This window comes from Diospyros lotus, chromosome 5 (genome assembly GCF_014633365.1).
Source record: "Diospyros lotus cultivar Yz01 chromosome 5, ASM1463336v1, whole genome shotgun sequence".
Taxonomy (NCBI): domain Eukaryota; kingdom Viridiplantae; phylum Streptophyta; class Magnoliopsida; order Ericales; family Ebenaceae; genus Diospyros; species Diospyros lotus.
The window spans coordinates 2,652,276-2,667,606 of record NC_068342.1 but is presented as its reverse complement, the minus strand read 5'-3'; the positions used below and the strand labels follow the sequence as shown (position 1 = coordinate 2,667,606).

Sequence of the window (15,331 nt, the reverse complement as noted above, 5' to 3'; positions counted from 1 at the left end):
TTAGAATAATATATTTATTTATTGATTAAAAATAAAATTATTTTAATTTCTAATCACATTCGATCGTCGAAAATGCCCTTCTTAAAAGTTTTTTGTAATCGTTAAATATCTTAAAATATTTTACAAATAACAAAAATGGTCCAAAAAAGTTTCAGACTATCTTTAGCGTATTGGAAATGAGAAACATCCTGAAAACGCCAAAATGACATCTCCGGACCGTTCCATATATCAAAGCTTAAGAGACTATACTACCCTCAAACAAATGAAAAACTTCCAAGCCAGTCCCAAATCCCTAATCCAAAAGCAGCGACCAGTTTCTCGTCTCCCTTCGCCTCCCTCGGCAGCATCGTCATCTCTGGCGTCCATCGTCAGTGACCCATCATCTCCTGCCCGCCGTTGCTTCTGCACAGTTTCCGGCGTCCCTTGTCCGTCGCTACTGCTTCATCTTTCTCGCTCCGTTCGCCCTGTCATCTCCGGCGCCGCAGCGTTCCCGATCCGGCTTCACATCTCCGGTGTTACAGCGTCCCGTCATCTCCGTCTTCTTTACTTCTGAAGGGAATGGCTTCAACGGGACAACCCGCGCCGTCTCTGAAGAGACCTGATCCGCCGGCGACAAGAGAAGGGGATAAGCTGATTATAACCCCTTTAGGTGCCGGTAATGAAGTAGGACGGTCTTGCGTTCATATGTCCTACAAAGGGAAGACAATTCTGGTAGGTTTTCCAATGGAAATATTTGTGTTCCCAGTGTTAGTTTAATAGTGGCTGGGGTCGGTTCACTTTTTTCATTTATTTTATTTAACTATTGTTGTTTTGTTTGCACTGTATAGTTTGATTGTGGAATTCATCCTGCGTACTCGGGCATGGCTGCTTTGCCATACTTTGACGAAATTGATCCTTCTACCATTGATGTGCTCCTTGTCACTCAGTATGTTCTCCGTTTTTGCTTTTAAGTTAAATACTCAATTGATGTGGTTTATTCCTTCCCGTTGTCCGTTGGTTTATTTCCATAAATATTTGCCTATAAAGTAGGAATGTTTTACTTGGATCTTTATTGTTTCTATCTAACATGTTTCATCTCTTGAGTTGGAGTGTACTTTGTAGAGTTGTGCTAATCCATGATGAGGGTTCAATTTATGATGCAATTTGGGTACAGTCAAGAGATGCCATGTTTCCTTCTCACAATGAGCAATCTTAGTTTCTCTTTCCACAAGATATAACAATTAAAATTTTCAATGAGCATGTATTGAATTTTTTTTTTTAACTCAGAAATAACAAAGGCATTATCATAGTATTGATAAATTTTAGAAAATCGTAGCAAGTAAAAGAAATATGCACTGCTTGCAAGAAAGAGATAAAATAAAACAATTGTTGGTAATTACATGATTGTTTATTAAGTCTTCCACGCTTGTTTAATAACATTAGGCCCTTGATTAAAATAAGTACTTATGCTTTTTTCAAAATTATAAAATAAAAAATAAAAGGTTTAAAGGCAAAAACTTTTGTATTGATGGGAGTGGGGAATCCTTGGATCTGTTATGAACTTATCAACATTTGACAATGAAATCCATAGACTTGGGGTTTGCACATAAGTACAATATTTACTCTTTTTTTAAATTTTTTTGTTGAAGGCTAATAAAAATTAAAAAGGTGTTGTGTGAAGTATAAATGTACATAAATTACTAAAGTATATATAAACACATGAATATATCTGTAGTTGTTGTTTGTGGCAATTGTTTTCTGAAAATGGGTTTTCGTTCTTGACTCTGAATGACATTTCTAATTCTGAGTTCGTGTGTGTGTTTTGAACCTTGATATCTAATCTAACCTCCTATTGAGGATATGTGGCTTTGACATATCTTGATAATTAATGAAACTTGCATGCATTCCTTTTGGAGGCACCAACTAACCCACCCAGGGCCTGAAAGTGGCTCCAACAGAGTTAGGTTATTTTGGTCATTTTGCATTGTTCCTTTTTAATGCACGAGGGTTATTTTTGTCATTTTGCATAATGTTCCTAAGGTCTTTTTGGTAACTCTAATTGTGTGTTAGGGTTTTATTTGGAGTGTTTAGCTTTTATTTATAGTCTTTTTCCTAGTCTTATTGACAATAGATTTGAATTTTGTTTAGCTTCCTAATAGGAAAAGGATTTCCATTTTGTTAGGTTCCGAGTAGGAAAAATGATTTCCTAATCATAGTAAGAATAGGTTTACTAGAACTCTGTAAATATCATTGTAATCTCTTTTATCCAATAGTGAATGAATACTTACATTCAATCTCCTTAAGTCTTGATGCTTTCTTTGGATTGTGTGATGCCTAGGCGATATTTCTCTCTCCCTCTCTAATCTTTCAATTTCATCTTTTTATTTTTGTAATCTTACTTCCAGCCTTGTGTCACAACTCTAGGGTTTGGCTAGGGTTTAGGAAGGAGTTTGGTAAGAATGCGAGAAAGAGAGAGTAAAAAGTGAGGGAGAGACAGAACGGAAACAAAGGGAATTGAAGGAGAAGAGAAGAAGAACCGAGGGAGAGTGAGAGAATTAAGCGAGAGAGAAACAGAATTCTAATTCATTCATTCATCAACATAACCCCCATCCTCCTATAGGTAGCCTTTTATAGGCATCAGTTGGCAACTAACTGAAAGTATATTCTAGAAACAACTCCCATGTGCACTTTAACAGAATTAATTGACAATTGTAACTACGTACAGTTTTGCCCCTCTAAGTCCCCTTGGGTCGTGACAATTCCCCCTCTTTGAAAAGTTTATTGTTCTCAAAAAACTTATTACAATCGAGCCATTGTTTCTCATCCAATGCCCATCTTCACCATCTGGTTTTTTCTGCCCCTTTTCTTGTTTTTATCTTTTATTTTTTGTTTCCTTGGCTTTCCCTTTTCTTTTTCCTCAACAATAACAGTACTATGACTTGCTGCAACACCTAGTTCAACCATCCACCTCTTCCCTATTGCCATTAAAAATGGTTCCAAATGAGCTATCAGTCCTGCAACCCTATCATTTCCAATCAAAGAAAGAAATTCCAACTTCTTTGCAGGTAAAAAGCTGATGCGACATTGCAGCTCTCCCCGCTTCACAACCTCTTTTCCTTCCTCATCTTCAATAGAGACCTCCTCAAGTGGAGAGACTTTTACTTTCTGATTGCTGGAGTACACTAAAGGCACACTTTCAATAGATTTTTCTTCTAGTAGAGTCTCAATCTCTTATTCAGCAATTGCCTTTTCTTTCTTGTCATTCTGAATTGCCTAATTCCATTCAGGTTTTTCCTCTTTCTTTGTAGCTACCATTCCCATTCTTAGGACCTCATCAGCCTCATTCTTCTCATCAACTGCATGAGCACTATCTTCCTCTTCCACTGCTACTTCATCAGCTTCCTGCACTACTTGATTAGCAACCTTAGAAGCTCCATTGATAACATCGGTTTTGGTCCTTTCTCCAAACTAGGTACACAAGTCGCTTACAAACTCTGGCCAGCTCCATTCCACCTTCCCTCTACACCAATTTTGGAACCAAGCATCAGCTACAACATCTAAATAGGCTGTAACCATATTAACCTTCTCTCTTTCTTCTACTCGGTATTGATAGAACACCCGCTCGTACTTCCTGATCCACCATCTAGGCCTATCTCTCTCAAATGCAAGAATGTCCATCCGCGGGCCCGAGGTTGTGGAGTGAGTTCCCCAACTCCTCGTCCCAAGTTTTCCTCCTCTACATCATCCATTCCTAATCAGGCTAATCTTAGGGACTCAACAGCCTTAGGAATGCCTTTAATCCGTTGGTAGCTCTTAGTATAACCTTTAGGCTGTAGCCCATGCTTTTCATTGCAACTCTCATATCCAATTTGAATTAAGGAAGCATAATATTCATTAGAAAAATATTCAGCTAGAATACCAACCTGAAACACTAACTTGAAACTTATATGAGAATAGAACCATCAAATCGTCCAGCTTTCGTTTGAAGTTATCAATCTCTTTTCTGGTTGTGACCCGTTCCTCCTTGATTGTTTTTTCCCTCGACCGTGCACTTCCACGAAGTCCTGCAACCATCTTCTTAGTTCAATTACTTGAAAATTCACTGTTGTAGCAACCTCCTGCTTAACTTCTGATGACCTCTTTGGAAATTTATTTCGATACTAAAATTCAGCAAACCTAAATTCACTGAAACTTAGTTAAGCAAACCTAAGCCGCTTCAGCGATTGCCGCTTCTGGTTCAACATCCATTTTGCTTCAACGATTATTGTGATAGATGCCAGAATTTGACTTAGCCTATTGATTCTAATTGGAATTACCACTAGGTTATTGAATTGATTCCAATACTCGCCTAACCCTCAATTCAGCAAACACGCTGAACTTCAAGAAGTCGCCTAGACTTAATTCGCCTCAAATGAAATCCGTCGAGATCTGGGTTTGCTTTGCCTTCAATTTTGGACTTGATTAACTCAAGTATAAGGAGTTGGCGGCCAAGGAATCTGCTCTCGCTTGGTATTTCCGAAACCGACCTATCAAAGCAGTAACACCAACAACGCACTTGATTGAATTTGTGCTCGCCTCACCTAGAATCGCTTCTCACTGTCTGGGTTGGACTTGCTTGCTTGCGCTCACCTCACCCAATCACCGTCCAATGGTCGAAGGACCACTGGCTTTCTTGTAATCCTCTCGGAATCACAACGAAGCTCACCTGATTGAATTCGCTAAGACACAGCTGTCATGACCCAAGGAGCATTAAAGGGGTAATATAGTTATAGGCTTATGATAATTGTTAGGAGATATTTTAGCAATTGGTTAGGAGCACATGGGTGAGTTGGGATGTTGTTAGGAGTCTGATATGCCTATATAAGGTTGCTGTAAACAGATGGGATGGTCATGCTTGAATTGAATGAATGAAACTTTCTTTTCTCTCTCTAAGATTTCTCTCTAATCTCCCTCTCTTTTCTTCTCTAATTCGTCTCCCTCTTTCTACTGATTTCCTCTTTCCTTCAATTTTGATTTCTCCCCTAATTCCTATCACAATCCTAGCTAACCTTGGGAATGTGACAAATGGTATCGGAGCCAATGTTCCTTGGCTATAATTCCTGCAATTGGTAGCAGTTGATTCCGATGATTCTCGGCGAAATCGATAGAGCAGAGACTTTAGGTGATTCCAGCGAATACAAGGACTGTGACGAGTTTCCTTGGTTACGGTGTGATAGGCGAGTGCAAGCATCCGAAAAGAATCAAGATCGATTCAAGAATTTAGGTGAATTCCAACCAGTGGTTGGTGATTGGTGATTGGATGGGGACTCCACTGGTAACATTGAATTCACTTTGATCATGAGTAGATAGCGAGAAGGAAGGCATGATCAAAGCAAAGCCTCGAGTGATTTTCGGCGAGCCAGATTAGCATTGATCAAACGAGATCATTTCAGTCAATCTATTCCGACTTGTCCATATCGTGAAGCAAAGCTAGGTTAATTCCAACGATTTGGTGAACATAATTGATCAATCCTCAGTTGTGAAATTTCAGCGATACGAGCGAGTTGTCGAGGAGCTTCAACAGAACCTATCGGCCAAGAATTTCGATGTGATTCCTAGGGAATCAAGGACAGATCGTCACCAAGTGAGGTGTTCCTCGGAATTGATTGAGGTGACTTTGAAGGACAGTAACGGAACCAATCGAAGGCAGTGCGGGGCTTGACGATCACCTCTCGTTCAACTTGCGGGTTCGACTTTCTTAGGGTGGAATTCAGAGAACTATTTGTTGAATTTGAAGGCAGTCTAGAACCGGTGATCTTCGGGTATTGAGTTGTGGAAGCGTGATAGAGCAGTGGAAGTGTGGTGAACCCTGTTGTAGTGACCGAGCAGTAGACTGTTTCCATTTTAGATTTAAGTCGGAAGGAAACAAGGTTGATCGGAAATTGACAGCGAGCAATCCAGGTGGTTCCAGGGTGCAATCCGAGCAATTATTGGTTGTGATCTCTATTTGAAATCTAAAGGCGACTCAGTTGAATTGATTATTCCAAAGATTAGTGAATTCAACGGAACTGGAAGTTCCACCAAGTGACCCTCGACCACTAATTTCAGAGGTGATTGCAATTTACCAATTATTGGGACAATTTGAGAGGTGATTGTGGTGAGGTAATCACAGAAGGGAAGTGTGGGATTTAGGATGGAACGAGCTGTAGTTTCTTGGCCTATTGCTTTTCCAGCTCGTGAGATTTCGTCCAGGAGGACTAGTGCACGTATGAGACCAATGGAGTCTCAAGTGTAGCAGAGGGATGCTGCATTTTAAGTAGGGTGCCTTGTTCGTGAAGCTAAGGGAGGCAATGCACCCATGAGGCAATTATAGCCTCAATGGCAGCATGAGAAGGCTGCATATTCAGTTGGCAACAACAGGAGTCATGAACATTTCAGCCAGAGGAATCAAGCAAGGGAAAGGTTGACTAATAAGTCTAGCCGAATTGACAAAAAAACCCAACAATGGGATACATGGAGAGTGCAAGGAATTCGGACGTATGTTACACGAAAAGTTGCAAGAGTTTGCAATGATACTTACTAAGATGTATCATTACAGCTTTTTCGTTGAATTCTTCGAGGATTATCGCGGAAGTTTTAACAAAGAGGGGTTTCTCAAAATGGACCAGTTGAAGGAGAAGTCAAGATGGCGGGAAAGGGATTCACTGCTTACCTCCAACATGGAGTGGAAGAAAGATACTAGTTTCGACGGAATTGACAAGGAAGGTGGTTGTCAAGACAGTGTTGGCAGCAAACAACAGAAATTCCGAGGGCTTGGTCCAGGGTGTTTAGACAAAAAGAAAATTAAAGGAACATTTTGATTCCTTTGGAAAGGAGGTTGTTGATGAGGATGATCCACATGATAATCTCGGAAGTCCAAAACAAGAGATGCTTGAGGCATTCAATCAGTTGACAAGAATGACAAGAGACACCAAGGAGTTTCTGAAATTGAAGAGGGATTTAGCTGCAGTGACAGAGAAGTTAGAAGAAGAAATAATACCCCAAGATGCACCTACTGAAGGGCTGCAAGGAAATAATAGGGAAGTAATTGATGAAGTGATAGAGGAAGCCAAAGCCAACTCGTTACCCTGGGTGGTTAGTGCATGGGCGGAAGGATTTGGTGGTGTTCCAGATCAGAAGTTTGTGGGAAATGGAATAGCATTGGATTAGGAAAATCTGATTGAATGACCATCAATCTATACAGATATTGGTGCTGGAGTCCTTCCTTTGATTCTGGACCTACCAAAAGCTAAGAGTGGGAATACCTGCAACATTTATCCTAGGTTGGGTTAAGATTGTGATGGACCACATGCAATTAAAGAAGCCCCTAAGTATACTGCTCCTTTGTCTTTGGATTCGAAGAAGGCTGAGTCATCCTTGGCTGGGGTTAAAATAGGTATCAGACAGCCCTCAATGCGGGTTTTGGCAAGATGGCTAAGGGAGATAGCTGAAGAAGTCGAAGATTTTGTCGAAGGAAACAAAACTCCTGCTACTGTGTTGTTTTTTACTCCTACTGGAAAATCCGAGTTGTTGTCTATTGTATGGTGGGATGAACCAATGGTTGATTGTGTTTTTAAAGTGGAGGCCAATCTTGATTGGACAACTATTGTAGAAAGCATGTCTATTGGATTTGAACTCTTATCAGGTTGCTCCCATTGAAGTTCTAGGCCAAATTACGCTTGGGATTAATCTTGGACACTTAAGAACAGGGAAGAAGAAGAGGCCTAGAAGGAGAAAGAAAGAAAAAAAGATTAGGTAGAGAAGGCAGGAATTGGATGAAGCAATGGCTATTGCTGCAACTTCTTGGGGACAAGAACTCTTTCAAGGAGGGGCGAATTGTCATAACCTAAGGAGCATTAAAGGGGTAATATAGTAATAGGCTTATGATAATTGTTAGGAGACATTTTAACAATTGGTTAGGAGCACATGGGTGAGTTGGGATGCTGTTAGGAGTCTAATATGCCTATATAAGGCTGCTGTAAACAAATGGGATGGTTATGCTTGAATTGAATGAATGAAACTTTCTTTTCTCTCTCTAAGATTTCTCTCCAATCTCTCTCTTGTTTCTTCTCTAATTCCTCTCTCTCTTTCTACTGATTTTCCCCTTCCTTCAATTCTGATTTCTCCCCTAATTCCTATCACAATCCTAGCTAACCCTAGGAATGTGACAACAACTATCGTCGATGATCAACTATCATTGGAATCCCACCATGCTTCCACTACGCCTTCAATTTCGAGTCTATAATTGATCGAAACAACTCGACTCTTGGATTAGTGCTCTGGATGTGCTTCAGTTTTGGATCGCCTACAAATTCAACTTGGACTCTTATTGAGATTGCTTGGTCATCAGTCGCCTAGGAACTGCTTCCAAGCTCACCTAAATTCTTTTTCTAAGATCACCTTCCTGATTCACCTTAATCGCAACACAGTAGCTGAAATCCAGCCCCTCTGTTCTGCCTTAATCAACTGCTAAATTTTTTGAAATCACAGCCGAGAAACGATCTGCTCACCTCTAAGTTCGCCTTCAAAATTCCAAACCAAATTGCAATGAATTTTCCAAAATCACCATCGAGAATTGCCTTGTTCTGATACCAAATGTCACGACCCTAGGGTTTAGGAAGGAGTTTGGTAAAAATGTGAGAAAGAGAGAGCAGAAAAGGGAAGGAGAGACAGAACAGAAACAGAGAGAATTGAGGGAGAAGAGAAGAAGAACTTAGGGAGAGTTAGAGAATTAAGAGAGAGAAACATAATTCTAATTCATTCATTCATCAGCATAACCCCCATCCTCCTACAAGTAGCCTTTTATAGGCATCAGCTAGCAAGTAACTGAAAGCATATATTCTAGAAACAACTCCCATGTGCACTTCAACAGAATTAATAGCATCTCCTATCAGACAATTGTAACTAAGTACAGTATTGCCCCTCTAAGTCCCCTTGGGTCGTGACACCTTGTGCTCAGCTCCTAAATGTCACCTTTTCTCATATTTTACCCCTAAGCCTACCAACCCATTACATATCAGAACTCTAGCCTCTTCCACAAATTTCCGTAGCCTTCTTACCTTAAGCAAGCCTCCAATAAAACCAGATCTGCCCTTCATTATGTGTGTGAAATTTTGAACTTGAGAATAAGTATAAAGTCATTCATCAAAGTGAATGAATCATTATTTTTGAACAAGTAGGTGTCAATTTAGTGTACAGTCAAAGAAAATTAAGTTCGCCATGGAGCATTGTGTCTAATACCTTAGAATCATAGTCATTGCCAAGAAGCAAGCTTTCTCATTCTTATATTTCTAAATGCTCCAGTTCTGGATGTTCTTTTCTTGCATTTCGTCTTTTACTTAGAAAGTTTGGTATCAAATACCTGTATATGTTTGGCAAATGGGAGAAGGCAAAGTTAACTTACTTCAAGAACTATCATCAGGTGGCTGAGCTAAGCAGTGATGCACGGCAAGTTTCTTGATTCACTGTCAAGCTTAAGCTCAGTCGAAAATAATGAAGCTGAATCTGACCTGGTCAGTGCTAGGATGCCATATATTCCACATACTGACAGAAGAGGGGAGTGGCTTGTGCTAGACCTTGTCTGAAGAAATGACCAGCACACAGACATATGAGGGGAGGAGAAGAGTTACAACAGTGAAAGAGAGAGAGAGGAAAGGGAGCATATTAAAGCTATGTTGAATGTTTAATCCAATCTCAGTTACCTTTTGTGGGCAATTCATTTTTGCAAATAAATCGAACCTCAAGAATTTTTCTTATTTAAAGTCAGGTGGGCTACAGGTTGACTAACCCTACAGAAAATTAGCAGGTTATCCCCCAATCTGGCCTATGTGATAATGATCCTCCTAGTCCTAACAATTAGGGTTGCCCAGTTAACTCTATAGAATTGCCATCCTTGGCATTGCTTATTCCTAGTTCTGTCTAAAACCAATTGAATACAGAGTGAATGGGTGATATTTCTGAAATATTAATTCACATGCAAGATTTAGTCACTAGTCAATGCATTATGATGATTATAGTTAGCTGACGTGTGGAGAACACTGGGCATCCTCTTTACCTGCTGAGAGTTCTCTGGGGAACACATTTTTATTTTTGTGGTGCATTGGAACTTTAATGTTACTTTCCTAAATGCTAGTACATTTTCTTGTTCCCATTCTTGTTTGTTTTATATTATTTTCGAGCATTTCTTACTTCTAGGATGTTTCAGAATGTTTTCTTAAAAGTCTTGTATGTACTCCCCGTTTTCAATTTTATACCATCAAAGAATATGTTTTCCACTATATATTTTGACCTTAAATACATCATTATTTCTTTTTGACTTTTGACATTAATTTGTTAATGATTAAGTGCATGCTAATGCTATTTGTTGTCAGCTTTCACTTGGATCATGCTGCTTCACTTCCATATTTCTTGGAGAAGGTTTGTTGCTTTCTTGAGTAAAAGTTTCTCAATTAGCTCTCATAGTTTCCTTTTAGATACTGATTCTGGGATTCTTTTCATAGACCACGTTCAAGGGGCGAGTTTTCATGACTCATGCAACAAAGGCCATCTATAAGTTGCTGTTATCAGATTATGTGAAAGTGAGCAAAGTTTCAGTTGAAGATATGTTGTACGATGAACAAGATATTCTTCGGTCAATGGACAAAATTGAGGTATGTTTACTTGTCGTAGTTGTCTTGTAACTTCCATGATCTTTCTCCCCCGATTTAGACCTTTCTTTCTTTCCATTTTCTAGTTTGTCTTTGTGGTCATTCCAAACTTCACATGTATTGTTTATGTGGATTGCTAGAAGTAATTTACATTTTGATATTTATTTTTTGTTTTTAGTAGTGTTATTAAAGGCCCAAGATGCAAAAGGGTGTTGGAGCCTAAGGGGCCAGGCGCAGGGTGAGATGTGCGCCTGGTGGAACTAGACGCATGCCAACTAAAAAAAAAAGAAAAATATATATTTTAGTTGAAGAATAAGGTATATAATAGGTCTTAACTTCTAATAAGATATTCACAAGCATGTTATTAAGAAAATTAAAAAATTCAACATATACTAATAAAAAAAATATTAAAACAAGTTACATATCTGTAAATTTCAGCAAAACACATGCCATCGTATTTCAGCAACTCATATATAAGCATCACAAAATGCCAAATGATGCAATTTAAAAGTCTTTATGTCAACTTAAATTAAATCTTAAATAACTTATAGTTCTTAAATCTTAATTAAGATTAATTAATTATATATTTTAAATAATCTAAAAATCATTCTTATCATTAAGATCAAACATTTTCATATTTTCTTCATTAGAAACATCATCTCCAATATCCTCTTTCTCCACATCATCTCTCTCTCCATCTTCATCAAGTTCAAATTCAATTGGAGCATTTGAAATTTTAGCCCTTTTAATAATTGTCAAATTTGGATTTGAAGCAATAAATATAAACCCTAAATAGTACAAAATTAAACAAAGTAATAAACAATCAAATATAAATCCTAAAAACAATTAAAAAAAGCTAGGCACATCTAAGCCCAAGACTGTGCCTGAGGGCCTAGGCGAACCTGGGAGAGCCTGCCTGGTCTGCACCCGCCTGAGAGCATTCCAGGCGCCAAAGGTGTGCCCTAGGTGCTCCTAGGCGCGTGCCTTTAACAACACTGGTTTTTACGAGAGCGATTTTGTTCACCTCCTTTAACGGGGGTGACCATCACCCTCACTGCTTTTGTGAGGGTGAAAAATAACGGAACGACATGGGAATAATATTTGATTGCCGTTCTGTTATTTTTCACCCTCACAAAAACAGTGAGGGTGATGGTCACCCCCGTTAAAGGGGGTGAACAAAATCGCACTCGGTTTTTACACACTGATGGTAAGGTATCAATTATCTCTTGGCATTATTATATTCTTGTTCCGTCGGGATGTATGACCATGCAAATGTTAATATTGTTTACTTGAGAGCGATACTCATACATCCTTTTTCTATATTTTTGATTTTACAAATTTCATTTGCATCTAAAATACTAATGAATTTGAGGTGCAATTTCACTGACTTGATTCTTGAAAATGGGAAGGTGACATTTATTGGCTACCGTTGAAAAGTCAAACTTCCGTCATCAGTTTTTAAGTTTCATTTATGACACTATTTCCCTTGTGTAGGTTATTGACTTCCATCAAACCTTAGAAGTAAATGGAATCCGCTTTTGGTGTTACACTGCAGGACATGTCCTTGGCGCTGCCATGTTCATGGTTGACATTGCTGGTGTCAGAGTCCTCTATACTGGAGATTATTCACGTGAAGAAGATCGGCATCTTCGTGCTGCTGAGCTTCCACAATTTTCTCCTGACATTTGCATAATTGAATCCACTTATGGTGTTCAACTTCATCAACCACGGCATATTCGAGAGAAGCGATTTACTGATGTCATTCACTCTACCCTTTCTCAAGGTGGTCGTGTCTTAATTCCAGCATTTGCCCTTGGCCGTGCCCAAGAACTGTTACTGATCCTTGATGAGTATTGGTCAAACCATCCTGAGCTCCATAATATTCCCATATATTATGCCTCCCCTCTTGCAAAGAGGTGCATGGCAGTTTATCAGACCTACATCAATGCCATGAATGAAAGGATACGGAACCAATTTGCCAATTCAAACCCCTTTGATTTCAAGCACATATCACCTCTGAAAAGTATTGAGAATTTTGACGATGTAGGCCCCTCGGTTGTCATGGCAAGCCCGAGTGGGCTTCAGAGTGGGTTGTCTCGCCAGCTGTTTGATAAGTGGTGTTCTGATAAGAAAAATGCTTGCGTCATACCCGGATATGTTGTGGAGGGAACACTCGCAAAATCCATCATTAACGAACCCAAAGAAGTTACCCTAATGAATGGCCTAACAGCTCCTCTCAACATGCAGGTCCACTACATTTCCTTCTCGGCTCATGCGGATTATGCTCAGACGAGTACATTCTTGAAAGAGCTTATGCCTCCCAACATAATTCTTGTTCATGGAGAAGCTAATGAGATGGGGAGGCTGAAGCAGAAACTTATCTCTCTATTTGCTGATGGCAATACCAAAATCATTACCCCCAAGAACGCTCAGTCTGTTGAAATGTACTACAACTCCGATAAAATGGCAAAAATCATTGGAAGGCTGGCAGAAAAGGTCCCGGAAGCAGGTGAAGCAGTCAGTGGTTTGTTGGTGAAGAAGGGATTCACTTATCAGATCATGGCGCCCGATGATCTCCATGTGTTCTCACAGCTATCGACAGCCAATGTCATTCAAAGGATTAGCATCCCTTACTCTGGAGCGTTCGGCGTGATAAAGCACAGGCTAAAGCAGATATTTGAGAGTGTAGAATCGTCGAATGATGAAGAATCCGGGGTTCCTACTTTGTGCGTGCACAACTGCGCAACGGTGAAGCAGGAATCAGACAAACATATCTCAGTGCATTGGACTGCAGATCCCATAAGCGACATGGTCGCAGACTCAACCGTGGCTCTGGTGTTGAATATCAGCCGGGAGATGCCCAGAGTGTTTGTAGAGTCAGAGGGTGAAGTAAACGAAGAAGAAAAGGAGAGAAAGGCAGAGAAGATCTGCCGAGCGCTGCTTGCCTCGCTTTTTGGAGACGTGACGGCTGGAGAGAATGGAAGACTGGTGATAAGCGTGGATGGACAAATGGCACGGCTAAACAGGCTCACTGGCGACGTGGAGAGTGAGAATGAAGGCCTGCGGGAGAGGGTGAGAACAGCATTTCGCAGAATCCAAAGTGCTGTGAAGCCAATCCCCTCTTGTTCTTAGCTCTTAATCTTATCACCACAACTGTCATTAATCTTATGATGCTAAGCTGGGTGGTATCGTGGAGGGGTTTGTAATCCATCTTAGGAATGAATGTACGTTTAGAAGCTGTCTGGAATGGAATATGATTTGCCATGTGTGGAAATGTGTTTTGGATCTGGATTTGATTGGTGGAAAGTATTCCTTATTTAATTATCTCATCATTATGTATTTGAATGTCATTAATTAATAAGATTATCTTAAATTAGTTTAAATATAATATAAACAAACATAAACATTAAACATAAAATTAATTGTAATTCGGTAACAACTGAGCAGAACAGTGACTACTGAGCAACAAAATTGATGATAGCATCAGCACCAAGCAATACGATGACAAGAGATAACGATGACAAGAGAATTGAGTCTTGAACTGATAGTGACATAAACATCGAGCAAAAAGCAATTGATGGCGATGATGAGAAAGTATGATGGCAAGAGTATCAAATATTCTCTCCAAGGTTGTTAAAATTGTAAAATCGTAAGAGGGTTATTGACATGTAAAATCATAAAATCGAGTGCGTTTTAACTTCAAAATCGTAAAATTATAAGGGTTTTCAATAAAAAAAAGTGTAAAATTGTATCCGTAAAATCGGAAGTTTAACAACCATGATTCTCTCAATCCCCTCGATTATAGAGGCTCGAATTGACGACCAATCGAGCAAGAAGCAATTGTTAGAAATCGATGACGACAAATGAAGCATGAGAACGATTTGAGAGGTTTGAGGCAAAGTGATTTTTTTATTCGAAACTTAGGGCTTAGGCTAAAAGTAAAGTAAAAATTGAAGAGAATGAGAAAAATATTAAAAGAATATAATATATATATTTATTTATTTGCTAGTTATAGATGAATTACTTCCTTCTCCAACCATATTCGATTGCCGAAATGAATGTGTTTTTAAAAGTTTTATGTAATTGCAAAACACTCTTGAAATGTTTGGAAAACTACAGAAATGAAAAAGTTTTAGATCACTTTTAATATTTTCGAAATGGGAAATATTTTGAAAATATCGAAACATGTCTCCAAACTGTTTTGTATTTCATAATTTTTAAGGGCTAGTTTTGCTGTGCGATTTGACTACTTATAAGCTATTCATTTAACTCATAAGTTCTTAAATGTTTTGCAATTACATGTTTAACAAACTCAAGTTAAAAGTTATGTAGTTTAAACGCTATTTCAACAACTTTTTAAGAAACTTCCCCTCCTTAGTTTTTACAAAAAGCTACTAAAAAAAAAAGTTGAGTTGACTATAGAAATGACTTATTTACTCTCAACCAAAATATCAATTTCCAACCATATCCTTTTTTTTCAATCCTTTGCAACCAATTTATGGGCGGCACTGTTGCTCGTCGTCCTTCGCTACCACCATTGCCCCTACCTTTGCCACCAGGTCTTTCATCGTCGTCGGTTGTTGTCTCTAGTTCCACCGTCGCTGATAGTCGCCACCTCAAACCAATTCTCGTCCCCATCGCTCGCCGCCTCCAACCTGAATCGCCGTCTGCCTCTGCCTCAATCGTCG

The 15,331-nt window shown here is 39.2% G+C and overlaps 1 protein-coding gene across 1 annotated transcript; it reads left to right on the top strand.

Moving 5' to 3' along the window:
• The first annotated feature begins 250 nt into the window (after positions 1-250).
• Positions 251-13,972, top strand: LOC127801697 (cleavage and polyadenylation specificity factor subunit 3-I-like). Its single transcript, XM_052337038.1, has 5 exons — positions 251-711; positions 828-925; positions 10,368-10,413; positions 10,497-10,646; positions 12,138-13,972. The coding sequence occupies exons 1-5, from the start codon at positions 559-561 to the stop codon at positions 13,773-13,775; spliced, it is 2,085 nt and encodes a 694-aa protein (XP_052192998.1). The 5' UTR covers positions 251-558; the 3' UTR covers positions 13,776-13,972.
• The last annotated feature ends 1,359 nt before the right edge of the window (positions 13,973-15,331 follow it).

What these genes read in the sequence shown, in the direction of transcription:
- LOC127801697 (XM_052337038.1), top strand. Translation starts at nt 559, where the DNA reads ATGGCTTCAACGGGACAACCCGCGCCGTCTCTGAAGAGACCTGATCCG. An exon ending in TTCCATATTTCTTGGAGAAG is followed by an intron (nt 10,414 to 10,496) that starts GTTTGTTGCTTT and finishes TTCTTTTCATAG; the next exon opens with ACCACGTTCAAGGGGCGAGT. An exon ending in GGTCAATGGACAAAATTGAG is followed by an intron (nt 10,647 to 12,137) that starts GTATGTTTACTT and finishes TCCCTTGTGTAG; the next exon opens with GTTATTGACTTCCATCAAAC.